The sequence below is a fragment of the Anser anser genome, assembly GCF_964211835.1.
Source record: "Anser anser genome assembly, chromosome: 18".
In the NCBI taxonomy this organism is placed as follows: domain Eukaryota; kingdom Metazoa; phylum Chordata; class Aves; order Anseriformes; family Anatidae; genus Anser; species Anser anser.
Window position 1 is genome coordinate 8,591,340 of NC_139739.1, and position 21,167 is coordinate 8,612,506.

At 41.9% G+C, this 21,167-nt stretch overlaps 1 protein-coding gene across 14 annotated transcripts in view; it reads left to right on the forward strand.

Moving 5' to 3' along the window:
* The window catches only part of ARVCF (ARVCF delta catenin family member), a 276,400-nt gene that overhangs the window by 240,390 nt on the left and 14,843 nt on the right, over positions 1-21,167 (forward strand). For all 14 annotated transcript variants that reach the window (XR_014573475.1, XR_014573476.1, XR_014573477.1 and 11 more), the window contains 6 exons: positions 11,591-11,718; positions 12,670-12,820; positions 14,163-14,355; positions 15,457-15,568; positions 16,174-16,264; positions 17,420-17,473. Coding sequence is in view for 10 of the 14 variants with exons in the window: in XM_083803464.1 (XP_083659590.1) it covers positions 11,591-11,718; positions 12,670-12,820; positions 14,163-14,355; positions 15,457-15,568; positions 16,174-16,264; positions 17,420-17,473 (729 nt within the window). In the remaining 4 variants the exon portion in view is untranslated. The remainder of the gene's footprint in view (positions 1-11,590; positions 11,719-12,669; positions 12,821-14,162; positions 14,356-15,456; positions 15,569-16,173; positions 16,265-17,419; positions 17,474-21,167) is intronic.

Genomic DNA, 21,167 nt, shown 5'->3' on the forward strand with positions numbered 1-21,167 from the left:
TGAGCAAAACTGTTTGTCAGCTCTACCAATGATTATCAGGCAGTCAGTACATCAGACATATTTACATTTAATAGAAATTTTCTTGCTTTTCTGAAAAGTTGGCAAGTGGTTGGCAGAAAAAAAGACTATCACCTCCCTCCACACCTTTAGTGTTGTGTATTGCAGCTCAGTGAGGGAGGAGCAGCAGCAGCACCTTCTCTTGCCTCTCACCATCTGTAGCCCTGGACTGGATATGGACAAGGTGCTTTGAGGGTGGTTGGAAAATCTCTGTTCCTGAAGGCATTAGGTTTTCCAGCTGAAATCCATGAGAATTAACTACCCAAATGCTTTACCATGAAAACCTGAGCTGCAAGGTCAATTTTTGTGTTAGAGAACTTGAAGAAAACCTTCTGTTCGTGCTGCTTCCACTCTGGCCTGACATTTAGTTGACATTGAAAACATCAAGTTCTTTTTCTTGGATGCTTGGGAGATGTTTGAATTGCCTGACAGCAGCATAGTGACTGTAATTGAGACAGATTAGAGGCACTGGGCTTCCTTTGGGTGCATGTGGCAGCTTTCATGAAATAGAGAGAGAAATTGAAACACACTTTTGACTTTGGAAGCTGCAGCAGGAGCTAATTAGCTATTTTAGAACACAAACAGGATTGGAGGGATGTGTTTGCGTTTGCATATAATAAATTATTTAATAATGTGAGAGAGTCTTTCCATATGGTACTTGCCTATAAAGTGCTTTGACAAGATTGCAGGACTATGCCTGGAATGAACTGAACAGGCTTCCCATGTCAGTCCTGCTGATGAAGAATCACTGACCTTTTATTTCTCTAGGCTGAGATTGGATCTGCTAGCTTCTTGGCTTGGATACTGCTAACCTTTCCCCAAGGAAGGTTAGACGTTTATACCCAAATATATCCTTCTAACTGGGAAGTATTTGACGTTTCCGTGAGGGCACGTACACTGGAGAATAGACAGATTTATTCCTCCTTCGTATTCTAGGAAGTCAAGCTAGGGAGTTCTGCTGCCCTTCACTGCCTTAAGCAGACAGGCCTCTAGCAAGCACCTGGACTAATAAGAATAACCATACCTGTGTAATGGCTTCTGACCATTTATGAGATTTTTATATAAAAAATCATGATGAGAAGTGGAAGAATAAGTAGACTCAGTGAAGCATGAGTAACCCAGAAAAAAGCTTTCAAATTGCCTTCCAAGTGTAGTTCAGTGTGTGAGCTGTGAAAGATTTGTTGTGTTTTTTTTTTTCTTGAAGTTGTTTTTCCCTTGGCACTGAAGATAAGACTCTGCAAAGACAGACTACGAAGGGGAGAACCTGACAGCTGCCAGCCCAAGTGGAAATACTGTCTGTCGATCCCGGTCTGTCGCAGCTCTGAACCAGTACCCGTTGCTGATGCATCCAAACACTTGTCAGGGATGTGCAGGCTTTCAAACCAGAGCTGGAAGTCCCTCAGCAGCAGAACGTTTTTTTGAAGCACCGTCAGCGGAAACCCCCCTAGTCCCATACCTGACAAAGCAATCCAATTTCTGTAAATTCCCCAATGATGGAGGATTTGTTTTTGCCTCGCTGGTAAAGATTCAGTGGCAGCATCCACTGTGTGTAAGAGCAGTCAGGGCCTGATCCGAAAGGGTGCTCCGGGTCTTCCCCACACCAATGCACCACAGGCCTGGTAGACAGGAATCACATCCATGGAGGCCTGGAGGAGTGGGGCTATCAGTTTCTTCAGGTCCTGTGGCTGCTGCATCCAGGCCAAGCCCTTCCACCTTTCTTGCATAACTCAGTGCTCACTGTTTGAGGGTGGATTATTTACTTATTTCAACTAAATAAGCACTACCGTATTGTTTTGGGTTTTTTGTTTGTTTTCCTTTGGTGCCTTCCACCTGTCTTTCGTAGTGTTTCTGCCCTTTCTTCCATGCTTGCCTATTTGCTGGAATTTTACGACAGTAAGTTTATAAAGCTTTTCAACATCTGAACAGTTCTGAATAATACCAGAATCCAGTCCACGATTCCTTTTGCAGTAAGTGTTTTTCTGCAAACAAGTTTCTACTACTGAGCTGGGAGGAAGCTAAAAGCTCATTAGCTTCCTAGAGTCAGAGCATCTGATTAGCATCTGGAACTGCAAGGCTGAATTGGGCAGGGGCTCAAGGCCAAAAAAGGGCAATTTGGAACACACGATCCTTCGTTAAACACACACCAAAAACTAGGGGAAGGATAATGGTAGGTCCAGGCAGCCAGAAGGCAAAGGAAGGAGTCCGTTAACAGTGCTGTTAATTTGCAGTGATGAGTCGAGTTCTGAGACATTTCTGTTATGAGGTTCTTGAACTTGTTGATAAGGTACTAACAGCAATATGTTGTATTTTATTATTGGACATAGCTGTGGTGTGATATTTTCATGGGTGTTCCTTCAGGGAATTGCTTGGTATCTTTCTCTTTAAGAAACATATTTTATGCAGTAAGCTCAAACGTTCTGACAGTTGGGCTGGACTGTTAGGCATCTGCAGTAGTGAAGGCAGTGAAAAGTCTGTCGTAGATCTCACATCTGTTCAGCTGCATCACGTAGCAGCTATGGTATGAAAAGGAATGGCATGCTTTTACTGAGCTGGATGTGGGTTTTGTAAGGAAAATATTTTTATCCTGTTTTGGCTTTTTTTTCCAGTTTAAGGACAAGTCCCTAAAAACATGCATGTTCTGGCATGTACACACAAATATGCACTTGTAAAACCACATTTGCTTATATAATGTGAAAAGTAACAATTTTCCTCAAGCTTCCAATCCTCATTAGCTTTACCAGCCATCTCTCTATTCCTTTTGCTCCTTTGGGAAAGCTTGGCTAAATAGAAAAGACCTTTGCAATATGCTTCGAAAAGCAGTGAGTTCAAGCCCTCCCATAGTGGAGAGTAAGCAAGTTCCAGCCTAGAGATTCCTTCATTTAAAAGCTTCATATATTAAGAAGCGTGGTTCATTTTCACACCTGCTTGTATCAAATGAGACTTTCTGTAATGTCCCCTCATTGCTGCATCTGTCCAGAGTTGCAAATGGGAACCATCTTTGGCTGTGCTTTGGATCTTGACTGCTGTGGCATCCCCACATGTTCGTGGCTTGTCCTTACAGCTCTGAGGACATTAAGTGGACACCTCCCTGGGCTTCCACATTTTCTACTCATGCAAACTGTCCCAGAAGCCAGACAGACTGGGCAATGTTCTCATTTCTACCTTGGATTGTGCAATCCATGCAGTTGCTATCCGTGAGTGAACAGGAGGGGTGACAAAACAGAGCTGTTTGTTACCGCGCGCTAGGAGAGACCCCTTGGGGCATGTGAGCAGTCGCCAGGCTCTACCATCTGGGCCCTTTTAGGGCGGAAGAAAGTTCAAGTGAAATTCTGGACCCTGGTGGAGACAGGAACAGATGTGTCCGAAGCACCCGTGGTAGCAGCAGCACCTCTGAGATCTAAAAGAATAAGCATGGACATTTGACTTGGTCCACTGTTGTTCAAATATTCCTATTATGTAGCAGACGGCATCTGGAAAGTCAGGTTTTCCCTCCCAGGGAAACATAACATGATCAATGACACGCTTCATATTGATCTTGTGTGCTTGGGCCAAATTGCTGTCTGTTTAAGGAGTCCCCAGTGCCATGTGCATCAGCACCGTGCCCAGTGTCCTGTTGGCATCAGCTGTTGGAGGCACGCATCCAACCTGAAAGCTTCAGGAAGAAGCTTCCCTGGAGGCAGCAAGCAAGACTGTCTGCATCTAGGAATATTTGCATTGCTGCTTTCCTAGCACATCGATCTGCTGTCAGTGAGATCACCGGCCTGATAAACCTAATCTGTCTTCCGTCTTCCAATAACGAAGCAGTTGAAGCAAGAGTACGCTGTAACCCGTAAGACTACCACAAACGCACAGAATCTCCCCAAGGAAGAGAAACGTTCACCTGCAGCTTTGAGTCTGAGGTGTGCCTGAGCTACGACAAGTACACTACCCTGCAAGGGTAGCGGCATCGCGCTCTGAAACCCTGCAGAGCTGGCAGAGCTTTGCTGAGATTTAGGTTCCTATTCACTTGCACATGTGAATGAGGATTCACTTGCACATGTGAACCAAGTTCCAGTTTGAGATTTGGCATTGGTGTTGCAGGGCCTGAAGTGCTTTTTGGGGCTTGCAGACTCCATGGAAAAAGGGGAACCTGTGCTTTCAAACAGATAGTGTTTGATCTGTAGCTCATAAAGAAGAGACTCCAAGGTGTGTGGCATGTGTGAGAGAGAATGATTAGTGGGTGATTTTAGGTAAAAATTGCATTTCAAAACACACTGGTTTTGGAATAACATGCCTGTCCATTCTCTTTAAAGGAAAATGTATTTAGTTATTTCTGTGAAGTAAATAGTAACTTTGGATCAGGTGAAGTAGTGAAAAAAGGAAGTATTGACATTTCATGTACTGTGTGTAAAGCCTTCAAGGTCAGATACAAGTCTTCTGGGTCTGCCGTAAAGGAAGCTATTTACATGCACCTTCCATTTTAATAATTCGGCCCAAGGGTTTAATGTTAACTTCAGATCCATAACATTGTTGCTTGTAACGATGGTTTTTCTCAAAAAACACACCAGAGGTGACCTACAAATGCTTAAATGTGCAGTTCACCAGCTCTCCCTCTCAGTGGAGACCTTCAGCAGTTTTCCCTTCTCTGCGTCAGCCCTGCTGCCAGGTATTCCCTGCCCTTCAGTACCAAGCCTTCGGGGACATCCCATTCCCCTTTTCAACTAGTAGCTTGGGTAGTGCTCTAGTTATCTGCAGCAGCATTCAGATCCTTATTAAGTATTGGTCCTCCAGAGCCTTCTCTACTGATTAGTGAACAGAGGAGAGAACATTGTTAACTGAGTATCTCCAGCTGCCAAGAGACTTTGCTGCATAGGCTTGAAAAAAAAGCCTTTGTTGTTGAGCAGTGTGTCAGAAGCTGTTGGGAGAAATGCTGCTTGCAGGTTGCTTGGAAAGGAAGATCTGTGGTAGCTTTAAAATATCTGCTGGTAGAAAACAGTGTGCTGGAACTCACACAAGGTCAAAATGGGTTGTGTTTAATTGAGCCGTCTCTTTGTTAAATTTCATATTCTTTGATATGAAACGGAATACAACTAATCTCATACAAAGCAATCTCTGTAAGAGGAGATACCCTGATGACAGCTCATGGAGCCTGGGAAACCTAAAGAATAACAGAAACAGCAAAAGACAGTTTGCTTTCTCAGGCATCCTTATTTCTCCTGTGCTGCCTTGCCCTCCCATTTCCTCTCGCTGCCTTTCTGCCTTCCCTGAGACTAGCCCCTTGGTTTTTTGCATACCTCCACGCTTTGAAGTGCTGGGAGCATTCCTGTTACATCCTTGGCAGGGCTGAGGGACTGCTTCCCTTTTGAACTTGTGAGCCGTTGCTTTTTTCATTGGGGGAGTAGGTGGTAAACTGGGAAGAGTTGACGTAATTTTAGAACTTGAGTGACTTGGTAGATTAGTTGGAAAGGTCACACACTATGGCTGTATTCGTTTTCTAAATAGAAAACCTCCTCTTAAATATTCCCTCAAGCCTGATTTGAGTCTCATGTGTCCCATATTATTCTGGTTGTTCTTTTCAACAGTACTTAAAGGCAGTTCTGTCTTTCTTCAGCGCTCCTGCTCAGTGGTCGATGGTGCATTCTTGGCTGAATCTCTGCAATAAGCATAATACCTGTCCTGACTTGTGCTCTACCCTGACGTGAAAGCTAGAAAGACTCTTCATCATGTTCCACCAATTGTTTCTTCATCATCCATTGGAGAAATTTGCTCTGCCTCTGTTGTATGACATTCAGTATTCTACGTGTATCTGTATTGAGCTGCATTCGCCATCGATTATTCCGAGCATTTGGCTCTGTTGGAGCTGGCTGTGTTTTCACTGCTGTTAAGCCTTTCAATTAGAATAATCTTGCAAGTTTATGTTGGCATTCAAGCTGTGCACCGGGTGCTGAAGCACAGCATACAGATGGAATGGAGCTGATGTTTTTTTTATTATTTTATCTTATTTTAAGGATCTGATTACTGTTTTTATAAACTAACCAGATGCCTCCCCCCCGCCTTCTGTGTTTGTTTTTTTTCATATAGCATACTATGAATCTGCAGGGTGAGGCTTCCTGGAATGGGAGGTGTTGAGCTGCTAGACTGACTTGCTGCGTAGTAATGAAAATATATCTGTAGAAAATGATTATGAATTCTGATTTATAGCTGTTTAACTTGCAAACAATGAATTGCATAGTTTTTAACAAAGTTACCAGCCCGCTGTCAGGAGAGGGCAGGAGTCTGAGACGTGTGGATCTTTTCTTTCTTGCAGAATTCAATTGTTAGTTTCTTTTACTGACATGAGTCTTCTCTTTTGGCTCATAGCTTCCTAGTTGCTTAGGCAGCTGCTTTCTTTTTCTACAAAGTCTGTTAGCGTATGACCTTGCAGAGAAGTTGCAGTTTGGGCTCCACTCGCTCCATCTGCTGGTAGCTGTCACATCTTGCGTCCTGAATTGGCCGGCACAGAGGATGAGTGTATTAGCAAGTAGTGCAGCTCTGTATGAGTAGATCAGCCCTTGAACTTCCTCACGTTGCTGGTCAGCACACCCTCAGTGTGGTCCTGGAGTGCATCTGCTGGTTTAGTTTCATCCCAAGATGAGTCCAGATGGTGCTCTGACTGCTCTGTGTTGGGAACCAAAGTGCAGTAAGTGCAGGGCAACTGGGAAATTTGTTTCAGAAGGGGTCTGAATTAAAACACTACTGTAAATGTGCCTGTGGACACTGCAAGAACAAGTAACTGTAAGATTTCATTTTAGTGACTTTTTTTCTTTGGAGCTAAGTTTTTTTTTTTGTTGTTGTTTTTTTTACGGTGGTGTTCCCTGCATCCTTCTAGCTTGGTATGAAATTTGCTTCTATTTTTAAACAGCAAGTCAGAATTTTTGTCAAGATAGAAGTAAAGCAGCATGTCTGCTCCAGCAATGGGACTCTAATCTGACCTATGTATGCATGTGTATAATTTCCCATGCCTGTAGGGCGACAATAAATCCTAAATGATGTGAGAGGTAAAGGGAATTCAATTTGGCCACCTTGCTCCAAAGAGAGATGTCTGAATCTGAGATTAATCTGGTATATCAGAGAGAGGCACCTGGTGCAATAATTTGTGTTATTGCCAGAATGTAGCTAAGTGTAGGCACGGTATCAGCATTGCCAAGATGAAAGCAAATAAGTTAGTGGATGAGATGATCCACAAAGTGCTGCATCATTCTCAGCACACCGAGCACTGAATGGATCAAGATGGCTATTCAGTTAATTCCTCAGGTCTTTTCCATGCAGGATTGAAATCACTGTCTGTGCTGTTACTGTTCTGTGGGTGAATAAAGGATAATCCACTTGGCAGCATTTGGTAGGGTGAACTTCACACAGAGCTAATCCCATTGCCAGTCTTGAGCAACTTGGATGGAAAGAAGCTCATCTTCCTTTTTTTCCAAAGGTTGAAACCACAGCATGTTGGTGAAGATGAGTCTAATGTGCAAGATCTTTCTTTGTGTAAATATTCATGCCAGTGGCTGGGGGGAATGCGTAGATGCTGTAAAATGTCTGACACTCACAATGACATCAGTGTCCAGGGCATTTTCTGCTTCTCTAAAAGGGAAAAGCTCGTAGAGCCAAATTGTTTGCTTTGCATTTTGCAAATGTGTGTGTGAGCAATAAATGGCTTATTCCCAAGTGTAGATTGCAACTCAGCACAAATCTATAACCTCTGGAAAAAGGCTCATTTAATCTGGGAGAAATTATCTTTTTAAAAGGCAGTGCTGAATCTGGGCTATAATTGCAACAGTTTTTAAAGGAAAAGAAAAACAGTGGGTGTTTTTTCTCATTTGATATATTACCTATTGCTAATGACCCTCTTTTCTCATTTCCATTTAAAAGATGGACATAAGCAATTAGCCATATATTGCACAAAAGCAGCATTACCTGAAAAAATAATTAAGATGATCCTGAAATTAAGGAAATCAGTTTAGAAGAGAAGCAGGTGTTTAATGGAGGTGAGACCAGCTGTGCTTCCCAGGAACGTGCTTAAAGCACTTCGTGGAAAAATGTGCAAGGCCTCCACACAACACTGGAAGGGAACGTATAATAATTCAGATAAATTGCATCCTATAAATAGCAGAGCTGGACTCATTAGGACAGGAGGCAGATGGAGAAAAGACAAAACTTGTTTGTTTCTTTTTAAGGGACTGTAATGCTTATGAAAAGTGTCAGCTTGTCGTCAGTGAGGGAAAAACCCTCCGGTGCAGGAGTAAGTTTCTTGCTATTAGGTTCTCATCTCTGCTAATGAGCAGCTATCCATGAGGGGCATTCCTAATACTTTGGTTTAGTAATTCCTGCAGTTTTTTGGTATAGCCAGACTTACACAGAAGTGTTGCAGTGCTGGAAGTGCACAGCAGGTGCGGAGCCCCCAGCTGGGGCAATGACACGATGGAGGACAACATCTCGTATCTGGTGCATAGCACTTGCTAACTCCTTTTGAAACAGGTGTTAATGGAGCAGAGGCAGAAATGTAGATGGAAAATGGGGCTGTGTGGAATGAAATGGGAATCATCCACCAAACAGGCCTAAGAGATTATGCCCCAAAGCAAAAATGTACTGGCAGTTGGTAGAAGAAATGCTGTGTTTTGTTGAACAGAGAAGGTGGGAGACACGAAGACGTTTCTGAGATGCTCTTACGTTGGTAAGTAGAAAAAAGGAGAGGCTTTCATGCATGAAGAGAAGTAATGACAGCAGGCAGGTGGGGGGTGCGTGACTGGAATGCAGCTCAGACCGCAGGAGGTAAGCGGAGGTGAGAGGGTTATTGCTTCTGTGTGCATCGGAGTATTCATACCCAGGAAGGTGCTGAGAACTAAGAAGGAATCCAGCCAAAGTCCAGCCAAAAAGGAACATACAAACTGACAGAAAGGGCAAATTGTAGACTGCACTGAAATCACAGAAGAGGGTGAACTTGTGGGGATGTTTCCAAGTGTGCTGCAATTATGACTAGGCAATTTAAAATTAAGCCATCAGAAGAGGACTGCAGAACTGCCTTCTGTTCAGTCACACACAGTTCTGAGCTCGAATACAGATGCGCTGAATGTTCTGTATGAATATTCTGTTAATGAACCTACCTTCAGCTGATGAACTTACCTTCTGATTCATGTTTCAGCAAAGCTTCCTTAAAAGATAACACAGTTTCCAAATTCCAGTAAGCTATCCTAAGACTTTTTTAAGTATTAGTGTTCCGGAAAGTAATACTACACACTTCTCAGGCAGCAGTGCTTTTTCTTGAGGAGTTCTTAGATTGCCAATTCACCTTGTGAAGTGGCAGAGGAGAAAGGGGATATGAAGGTCATACTGGAGTCAGATAATCACAAACTTATTCAAGGAATGGTGAAGAGCTATACAACTGTTCATGCTTCATGTATTAAGTAACTACAGTTTTTCTCAGCATTCAATATAGGGGGCAATGATCCCAGGGCAAGGAGAGGACACTGGAGAAGAGGAAAATAAGTGGTATGGATTGGCAGGATGCCTTTGGGGATTGCCACCTGTTGCAGCTTGCACATAGCTGTAGGTGTCATGTCACAAGCAAATGGTGGCATTAAAGCCAGTCTCAGACGTGGAGCAGGTTAACTATCCGGTAGTTTAAAAAGAATGCATGTGTGCTGGTATGTGTGTGAGGGAACTGAGCTGGGAGAGTGTGAGACCGCACACCGGAGCTCGGGGATCCTCATGCATAGATCAGTTTTCTGGTATGGAGCAAAGAAGCCCCTGGCAGATGAAGTGTGTTTTCAATGGGATAAATGAGCCCTGTACATGAAGGGGGGGGTAACATGGCCTTGAGTTTATGGTTAGTGGTACACAAGGTTTAGAGTTCTGAGTTGTGAAATCTTGGCTCACATAGTCCCGCAGCTATACCTACTGTGAAAACCAGGGAAAAACAGAGATGAAATGTAAGGCTCTCATTTCAGAAGGCCTTTTTATCCTTCTTAGCAACAGACAACTTTTAAAAGAAAAATTCTGACAGGATATCCATTTGATAGGGTAGCATTGTTCAGTTTTCAGTTGGCTTTGAGATGTCTGAAATATGATAATTTGTGATACGTGCTGAAAAATATGTGTATGAGAGATGGCTGATTTAGAAGAGAGTACTGAAGAGAGGGAGTGATTTGTGTTTGTAGGTTTCTTGTCTTGCTAGTGGAAAACTCACTTTGGATTATGCTACGCTTCTGGGACAGCATCTTTTTATGTGAAAACATTCTTTTTGTGTCTACAAATATCTTGTTTTTAATTCTACTAGCAGACAAGCTTCATGTTTCCTCCTTACCCACGCTCATTTATACCTTCATGCTTTCTTCCATGACATCCTTTTTTCCAGAAATGTTTTCACAGATAATGCCTGCTCATCGCAAACTCTCCAAAAGTCATCAATCCAGAAACACCTTCCAGCTGCAGTCACTGTAGATGTGTCTTTGTTGACCATAGGCTGTTTGTGCTTTCCTGTATTCAACAAAACGTTTTTAGGGGGATTAATTTGTTGTTGACGTAATCTGAACAGCACCATGATCTCCTTGATCTTGTTTGTCTAGCAAGCACTCTAACTGGGTATATACTGGTAACTGGGCATATTCTTCTCTCATCAGCGCAGTATCGTGACACACCTAGTGAAGAAAGATAGATAAAATTGCTTCAAAATGTGCAACAACTTTCTACTAATGATGTGTCCTTGCCTAAAGCAGGGCCTTTTTTCTACTGTGGTGGATGGGTAAATCCTAATCCTTTGAGATGAGGAAATTAAGACACGGATGCTCCTGTCAGTTACTCAGCATCGCAGAAGGAAATGGCAGAGCTGGGAATAGCTCCCATTCCTGACGAGCTTAAACTGCAAAGCCAATGCAGTGACACTGGGGATACTTAGTTAATATGTGTCTGTTGCAGTCTTGCAGTGCGATGCTGGTGTATTTCTTTACCTAATGTCTGAAATAGAGTCAGCATTTCTCCCTGCCCATTCCAACTGGGGATCCTTGTCATTTTGACATCCTGCGTCTTTTTTTCCTCACATAGGAGTTGTAAGAAGCGGGTGGGTGATGGGATTGTAGCTTGCTCTCTTTGGCCTTCTTGTTGGTGACTGTGAAACTGAGATAATTCGAATGAAAACAGGAGTGCAAGTTTGCAGCCCAGGCTACGGATGCAAAGTAAGAATTGTTGCAGACAGTCATTGTTTCTTGTCACCTTGTTATTACCTGCATATACTCACCCTGCTAGACAGTCATACAGAATAGCACAGGTTACAGAAACAATTATCCACCTGTAGATGAGCAAAGGGACCTTCAGCCTAGCTGAACGTCCTGTAGATGAGTTCCCATGTGCGCTGCTTTCAACAAGGGTGGGTAAAACAGAATGGATGTGGTAGAAGCCCTTCTTTCTGTGGTATAGCTTTCTCTTGGCTGTTCTCTTATGTGATTAAATAAAGCTAAGTTACATGTTCATTCAGACATGCCTTCTCTGCTTCTCTTGCTTCCGTTCTCCGCTTCCCCACCTGCAGGCTTTGAATTACTGTACCAACCAGATGTGGTCCGCCTGTACCTCTCCATTCTCACCGAAAGTCAGAACTTCAACACTCTGGAAGCCGCAGCGGGGGCTTTGCAGAACCTCAGTGCTGGCAACTGGACGGTGAGTGTAGTCTTCTCTTTAGTCTCTTTTATATCTTTTGTGCAAGCAAAGAACAAAGCTACATCCATTGCAAGTGCACTATAACCTTGTGCATTTACGTGTCCTTTAAAAAGGAGGGAGGTGGGAACCCTGAAGAAATTATTTCCATTTTATTTGTCCACTTAAGATGCTTTGCAACTTCTGGACAGATGGTGTTTACATAGTGTCACTTAGCTCATGACAATTTAACCATGAGCTGGGTTTACTACTTAAACCACTTAACCATTGCCACATCCCTTCAGAAAAGCTTGTTAGATGTTTGTGTTGTGAATACTTAATTCATTGGATTGTCAGATTGCTCAGGAAACTGTACTCCAAAGTGTCCTCTGATTTTTTATTTTTTTTTCTCTGAGCCATCCCTAGTGCTAATCAGGCAGTTCTCAAAGGTATGCCTGATTACTTCTAGAACCCTATGGCTAAGTGGGACTGAGCAGCAGCCTGAAGATCAGGAGGGGGACACTTTGCAGCTTTCTTGCATACAGTTGATTTTAAAATCAACCATGAAAAAGAGTAAAAGCATTTAAGTGGAGGTGGGGGAAGATAACGTGCTTCAGACGTCTTGCCATTCCCTCCAAATGACCTCTTTTTCCTAACCCAGAGGGATGTGTTTTCACACTGAGATGTTTACAGAACAGATGCTGGTGGATGATACTCCTTTTTTTCTATTTCTGTCCTCTTTCTCCATCATCTTGCGAAGTTGCAAGGTGAACTTCCACATCCTTTCGTCTTGGTGTTCGATGAATTTGAATGATGCATTAAGTTGTAGATGCATCAGCACAATACCTCCTAGATAGTCCTTGTAGGAAAAAAAAAATGAATTACAGCACTGAAAGAAATGCCAGAGGCAAGGCAAGGGTGGGTACATGAACTCACAATACTTTGTGTTTCTTTTTCCTTGTGTGTTCTGATCAGTGGTCCACATACATCCGTGCAACAGTGCGGAAGGAGAGAGGCTTACCAGTGCTTGTGGAGCTGCTCCAGTCTGACTCCGACAAGGTTGTAAGGGCTGTATCAATTGCTCTGAGAAATCTTTCTATGGATCGCCGCAATAAAGATCTTATAGGTATCTTCTGAACTTTTCTTACCAGGCTGGGATCTTGGATACCCTTGAGAGACCTCACATTTTTTTTTGTCAGTTTGAGGGGTCATTTTGCATGCAGTTTCCATCAGTGCTCATTACTCTGTGTAGCCACCAAGTGAAGAGTTGTCAACTCAGGATGTATTTCCAGCCCATTCAAACAAGCTATGGTTTAAGAGAGATTTCTAACTCAGGTCTAAAAGTAGATGTGGAGTTTTGCAGGAGAGGGGAGTGTGTGTGTAGCTATGCAGAGGACTGGGTGGGTTAAGAGGCCACTTGTCTCTTCCTTAGCTCCGGCTGACATGGCACGTGCTCCTGGTTGCATATGGTGGTTACAGGTGTGTTGTTCCTCAGGTCTGCTATTAGAAATAGAGTGGCAGCCTTGTACTTGGTGTGCTGAGCTTGCCTGGGGCAATGCATTGGGCTCTCAAGTTGTCCCTGTTTTTTTTTTCCTCATGTCCTTCTTCCCTCCTCATCCTTCTGTGTGGTAGCTGCTGTAGAAGCTGGATACCAAACAACTTACTATTGAGATAGTCTCTTTCAAATTAGTTCTTCAACAGTGCTCACTAGCTCCTATCCAGTGGTGTAAATACGCATTTTTTCAGAAGGATTCAGCTCTGGATGCCTCTATTTAATTGATGTATGTTTAAACTGTGACCTTGTTAGGCAAGGAAATATTTGGGACATATTTAGGGCCATCATCCAAGTTGATACTAACAAATTGCAACATGGAATCCTGCCTTAACACATCAAGTTTCTCTTTTAATAGTTTAGAGATGTAGCTAGGCAAATGGTGCAGACCAACACCTGGGAGTGATAAACTCCCGGCTCCCTGTTTTTTCTCCATTACCATACAATGTGAAGACTATCTGGACCCAGGAAGAAATACTTTTACCTTTGTTAGATGAAGGTTAATAAATGCGTGGCTGAACACCTTGCCCCAGAAGGCCTATTACAAGGCTAAGTTGAGTAAACCGTGTGCGTGTATTAGCATGAATATGTGGCATTAGCAGCAGCTACTGGATGCTTTTTGCCTCAGGCACTGCGAAGTATGATAGATGCTGGCTGTAAAAATCCCAATAAAAACTGCATTTTTTCTCCTCACTACCTTTTAACATTCATGATGGAGGAGTTTGTCTTGGATATCAACTCTCAATCACCTTGAAATAATGAATGATAAACCACTATTAAGTTACAGTGTTGATGTTCAAAACACTTGCATTATTAAGTTTTTTGATCTGGCAAGCACCCTTGAACTTTATCATTCAGGATGGGAAGCTGAAATGATTATTAGGGCTGAGTAATGGTATCTCTTCCCCTTATCTAGGTAGTTATGCCATGGGTGAACTGGTAAGAAATTTGCCCAGCAGGCAGCAGAGATCCGCAAAGAACCTGGAAGAGGATACAGTGGTTGCGGTGTTGAATACGATCCATGAGATCATTACTGACAGCTCAGAAAATGCAAGGTCTCTGATCCAGACACAGGGCATTCAGAAGCTGGTAGCTATCAGCAAGTCAAGGTAAGTGACAGTTGAAAGCAAAATGCACGAGAACTCACTGCAAACCTGAAAATGTTGCTGTGAACAGCAGTGGTTTGCTTTGCAGAAGTATTTGAGCATCCTAGCCTTTCAGAAGTGTAACTAAAGCAATTAATATATACACAACATAAAGTCACACCTTTAATAGGTTTGTGACCCCCCCCAAGAAAGTGAATTGGGTGAAAGGTTCTGTCTTGTTAGGACATGACATGTTAGAACATGGCACCATTCTTTTCCAGGAGTGCCAGTGATGGAATCTGCTCCTTTTAAATAAAATGCTTAATGATATTCAGTAATTATTCTGGCCAAGGGGCTGGTGGTGGTAATTCAAAGTGACAAACTTTCTCTGTATATTGTTGAAAAACTGTTCTGACTGCTTTACAGAAAAGTTTGTTTAGACAAACAAACAAATTTAGTTCAGCCAGTTAGACACAAGCTCATTTTTTAGATACGTATTCAGGAAATTTTTGGGAGAGTAACTGAAGCCTTTGCTGGGTTGTATTTTTATGAAATAAGAAAGACAAATATCTAGCCCTGCATTATTTTATAGAGCTTGCTTGTGTACTGACTTAGCAATGAATGGCTGGAAATTCATTTGGGGATTAAAATTTACTTATATTTTGCTAACCTAAATTGCTTTGTAAGGTAAAACAACCTCATCAAGTTGTGAGGTGTATATATATAAGTTGACGTGGAGGTTTGAAAAGCAGCTCAGAACACTTGGGGGGATGGGGAAGGGTGTTCTCTAAATAAATCCAGATAGAATTGGAATCCATGTATTTTCTGTTAATGGCAACTACAGAACAAAATGGTCATCCTGGCCTCAGTGCTTGCCCAGGAATGCAATGTTGAGAAAACAGAGATCTGCAGAATTTATGGCTTGTTGGATTTTTCTTTTTGTCAACAAATACCCATATATGTGAAGAAGTCGTTAAATGATTTCACATACATCCTATAACTCATCGGCTCTCAGAACAGCTCTGTGAAGTACTAGGTACCTGGATCTTGTTTTGGTGCAAAGAGGTAGACGTGAATAGTCTTACGTTGCTTGATATTTGACACTAATTTTGTTTTGCAAATCAGCCAGTCTCCTAGAGAAACAAAAGCAGCATCTCACGTTCTTCAGATGATCTGGAGTTACAAAGAACTACGAAATGCCTTGCAGAAGGATGGTTGGAACAAATCACACTTCCAGGTAAAGATGCTGGGTCTTAGGTTATGGAAATACCTGAGTGGAACGTGTCCTAAGTTAGTCTAATACTGATGTCGGATAGATTTTGCAGGCTTTGATTCTCTTCCTCTAGGTGATAGAACAATATACTGTAATCTATTCAGTCATAACGTCATCCATATATACTTGCTGAGTAGGTTTTTCAGTGGTCTGTGAAATGGAGCTTTTTAGTTTTTGGAAGTGTGCCACCTTGTATAGGCCAACTGCCCATGCTTTACTCAAGAATTAGCATGTCTTTTCTCCTTTGAAATGTATTCTATTCAGCAGCATAGGGCATACACCCGTTCTTGACGGGCAGCTTCCTCACCTTCCTTTGTGAAAAGGTTGAGCTCCTTTTACAGACCAACAATGCAGCCTTGTAGATAATGCAAGAATAAATAAATAAATCCAACAACAAATCTATATGAAAATAATAATAAAAAATAAATACTCCACAGCCATATTATCAACAGAAGGGGGACTTCGCAGCGTTCCATGATCTTATTCCATACTGTTGGTTAGTTGATTTTTTTTTCTTGTTCCATTTCCCAGACTGGCAATTTCATATTTATGTGATTTTTTCCTTGTAGTCTGTTTCTGCAACTCCGAAGGGTTCCAAGGGTACTGCTGGCAGGTCTGCCTATGACGACAGCACTTTGCCTCTGGTGGATAAAAGTCAAGGTCAGTTCTGCTCATTATCACTTTTTGTATTGTGCTTTGCTTGCGTGCTTGCTGAATTTGCCACGTCTGTTGTAGAAGTGAAAAGGAGGGCAAGGAGTGAAGGGGTAAACATATTTTATTTATGTGGTGCTTTTTTACTCCGCAGTCACAAAATGATCAGTCCTATTAGCTGGATATAAGTGGTATTCCTTCCCCTGTGAAATGCATGCTACTGATATTGCATACAAGTTGAGAAAACAACATAATCAGTTAAGTCTTCTTAGGAGAATTTGGGATAGATGTGAAATGGAATATAGAGGAGAACAGCTTTTTTTTAACCACGATATATATTAGTAAATCTCGCTTTCAGCCAGGCAGTGGGCTTGGAATCTCAGTACTGGAGTTTTTCCTTTCTAAATAAATGTGGCTGCTTTGGCAATGCTTCTTCCTCTACTGTGCAAGTTTTTTCATTTGAGGTGGTTTATCCAAACGCTAGCTAAACCTAACTGTTGTTTGTTCATCGGGCCTGACACAGCTGTACCAACACGGGTGTGTAAAGCTTCAACTTTAGTTTCATTGTGACTGCTTTGTCTCTGAGTCTAGTTCTGGTTTCCAATACTCAGACATCTAAATTTCTGTTAGGAAATCTGTAGTCTCCCTATGACAGTGTGTTATATTGCTCTTAACCCTGTTTAACTGCAGATTACTGCAAAAAAAGACAGACACGCTGTCCTGCCACCTTCTGTCTGTTTGATCAAATTTGGCAGATTATGCAGACAGAGAATGACTATGGCCAGATCTGCAAATGGATTGTAAACTTTTTATTTTCTTTGTGGGTTAGCTTTCTGTTGGCTCAGCAGGCTGCTTGATTTGTTTCTGTGACTCAGAAGCTTGTTAAGTGGTAGGTAATCCACAGCAGAAATGGCGTTTCTGTTATCACGTGGAGAGAGGGAGTTCTGTATTGCAGTGCCAAAGCAGAAAATAAGGGTTACATGTGCTGTCTGGAGAGCTTAAATCAAACTTACCTTTCTGAATGGATAGCAGTTGATTGCAGGCTTACTGTAAAAGACTACTCAGTACTTTATGGACCTCTCTGTTCTGTGACTAATATACAAGTACCAGGTGTTGAGAAAAAGCAAATATAACTCAGGTAGTTTCAATGTTTCTGTTTTATAGATAACGAGAAGGCTGGGAGTCGTGATATGATACCTATGGATGAACTTGGCCCAGGTAAATTCAGTCATAGATCAAACCCTCTGTCTGTTTCAATAGAGCACACTGTCACTCAAGGAAAGTTCAGCTATTTCTCTGGGTGATACTCTTTCAAATGGATAAAGCTGACATTTAAAAACAGAACATTACCTTACAAAAGATTGGTCACTTTCACTTTTTTCTTTCCTTCTTTTTCTTTTAAATGCACCTATTGTGTACACACCAATTTCTCCACTACTTTAAGCATAGAATGGAGAAATCTTGTCCTAGCTTTCATTCTGTCTCCTGGCTCTTGAGGCAGCTGCATTCCATATTACAGATCTGAAAACCTGGAGATGCAGAAGGAAAAAGTTGAAAATTTACTTCGGCGTGACACTTAAATCCATTCTGCCTTTGTTTTCTATAGGTAATAACAAAAATGTTAGTACGTACAATACTCCGGTCTCTGCCTTTCATTTACCTGCATCTTAAGTGAGCCTGTCTTTTTCTCCAGCCAGAGAACAGACAGCTACTGTCAATGGAATGCTTTCAGATTGATAAACTTTGCAGTTTACAACTTGTAGAGTGTTTTTTTTTCTTTACTTAGGTAGGTTTATGGTGCTGTGTGTGTATGTGTATGTGTGTATGGTGCTGTATTAGGTGCTGTATGTTCTTAGGAATTTGCTTTAGTTCTTTTAGTTGATAGTACTTTTATTTAAATACTTATATGAATGCCTCCAAATCAAAGTTTGATATACTGCTATTTGTAGCTGAAAAAAATATCTTGTGCCACTGCAGAATTCAGTGGGTTTCCATGCTGTGCACACGTTAGAGGTACCTATCTGTTCAGCTGGGCCCTTCCAGCCAGGGTGTTTATCCTCCTCCCCTGCGTTGTGGAAGACCAGGCTTGTTCCAGAAAGCGACCATCTTCCTCCTGCTGTTATATTGCCTCTTTTTGTTATGGTTGAGCTCTCTGGGTGCCTGGGCCTTTACTGCTAACCCATGTTGCCTCTTTTTCAAGACTGCAAGAAGCAGTGTGCTGTTGTGATCTCAGCTTGTTTGCCAATGCCGTGGACTCATCCTTCTCTGTAAACGGAATTAATTTGCAATCAGTGTGGCTAGGGAGGCAGAAGAATATGTTCCCCATCAGCTGGCGGTACTGGGCCAGTCAGTTTCCTGTTGTTGGAGAGCCTGGGCCAGAGCTTGGTTATCCTGAGCGATGGAAAAAGCATGTATTATGAGTTACTGTGGGATGCAGTAGACAGCCCGGTGCAGAGATTCCTCAGGTCTGTCAGACTTTATCAGCTCCAGACAAGTGACTCAGTGCACAGCAATCTGAAGATCATCAATGTATATTGTCACAGTGCTGCCTCGGGGTGGCTGTGACCCTGAGCTGTCTGTAGAAGTAGCAGAACTGTGATCTCAAGGCTGTATACCAAATTTCCTTGGTTCTCTAAAACTGTATCTGTGCCGTAATTAACCTACAGTCAGTCAGACGAGAGCATTTTAGAGGTGAGAACTGTTCAAAACAGAGACGCAAAGTTCAGATGCACCTCTCTTAGATGCCTGTCTTTAGGCATAACTTCTTCTTTTTCCTTCTTTTTGGTGGGTGTAGAGGTTTGATCTTTAAAAGTTGAGAGCTGTGTGAGGGCATAGATGGACTGACATTCAGCATGCATTTGGTCGTGTCATTTGTGATAATATAAAAATGTCACTGCAGAATGAATGGCAGTTATTCAGTAAAGCAATACATAGACAACAAGGAAAAAGTTGAGACAGAGGAATAAAAAAGCCAAGAACGAGAAGTGTCTCTGCTGCCAAATATAACTTGTCTATAAACTGCATTGTATTAACTCAGAAAAATGCATTGATAGTGTGGAGCAGTAGGATCAGCACAGGTCTCCTTCGTGCCACAGAAACAGAGGTAATTCTATTAACTTACTTAGAACGAATTTGAAACCTGGGAGAAGCAATACTCGCTAGTTTCATTGGAGAGCTGTGGTCCTTGAGGCCCTTAGGTATTACTTGTCTGATGCAGCCTCCAAGATATTTATTTTTTATCTCATTTTATTAGGTCTAAACATGAACTTCCTATCTCTGCTGCTGCATATCTTGACAGAGTTGTAGCACAGAGCTTGGTTTTCAGAAACACAGAATCCATTAGTGGTGATGTGTGTGGCACCATCAGCATACAGGCCACACAACAGTGGGCTTACAGTATTAACTGCAAAATACCTTGGAATTTGGGTATGAAAAACAAACTTCTTGACTATTCTTTGTGAGATTCCTGGCACTGTGCAAAAGTGTGGTGTTCCTGTTGTTGCTGCCATGGTTAAGCAGGGTTGTGGGGTTTTTTTTTCGTTGTTTTTGATAGTATTAAGAGACTGTCGTGCTTTTATTTTTTTTTTTTTGTGATTACATATCCCTTATTCTGACCTTGCTCGCTGGGATGTATTACAGCTGCCATACTTTACCTCAGTAGCTATAGTTTTCCGGGGGCAGGTTAAAGGTTTCCCTTCGTATCTTAGCAGTTCATTTAAAAACGTGTTGGGATGAGCCATGATAGCAGTACAGAAATGCAAAGTGATCTGTTACATCACTGTAAGTATAATTAATATCTGACTGCAAAAAGCAACCTCTCAGTTCAGAGTTTGAATTGCTGGAAATCAGCATGTTTCCGTCATTTAAACATAGACATACGTGAACTATTTACTCCTAAATGAATGATGAATCCTTAGTAGATGACTTACTAGCAACATTCATGCCAGTCATTTTAATTATTGGTCATGTGTACCTCCACATGTGCTGGCTGGGTGACTGGATGCAACTGGAAGGCTTTGCGTTTCTTCTTTTTTGTTCAAAAGGAAAAGCCAAGAGTGTTAGCTATCTTTGTTGTCAACATATAACTGTAAGTGAAGTTCTGTGCAGCAATGATTTTTATGCTTTAAGATCTGGGTACTACATGTGTAACTCAAATTCTTTAGTTATTTTTAGGCAGCATGGGAAAGTTATCTGCTACTATCTGTGATGTCATATATATACATTATCCCAGGTGCTTCTTGCAGGTCTGTGTGCACTTTGATTCACGAGATATGTAGGAAAACTTGAGCTCATTTAAACCTAACTTGACTGTGACCAGCACGAACGCCGTTCAGGACCCTGTGCTGTGACTGTTTGGTGCAAGTCACAGTAGCTGCATGCACTTTTGTCATGCAGGCAGGTGAAGCCTCTTTCTGACAAGGAAGCCCCACAAAATACTTGATTTATTTTTTTCTTAATGACCTTTTGCAGGCAAGTAATACACCAAAAGATGAGCATTCTGGTAGCTTTATAAAAACCTTTTGGTGGTATTCTAAGAACCTAGTTCATCAGAACATGAAAACACTAATGATCCCTCAATTACATAGGAGAAAAAAGCCTATGGGGAGCTGTGAATTTTTTTACTCCATATTACAATGTTGCAAAAGCAGAGCAGGACAGGATCTATTCGTTACTGATAATGAAGGAAATTTGGTGCATCAGGAAAATAAATTAAGATTTGCATTGGCGGACTGATTCAAAGCAGAGGTTATGAAATAATTAGAGCTGTTTCCTTATAATACCCTCTCACATTTCTCCTCTGTGTGCTAATTGCAGTTTAATATTGTTTTTAGTTGTCAGGAGAAAAAACATCAACAGGTGCTACTCTGTAATGAAAGACAGTCCTAGCACAGCAGAATTCACATCAAGATTT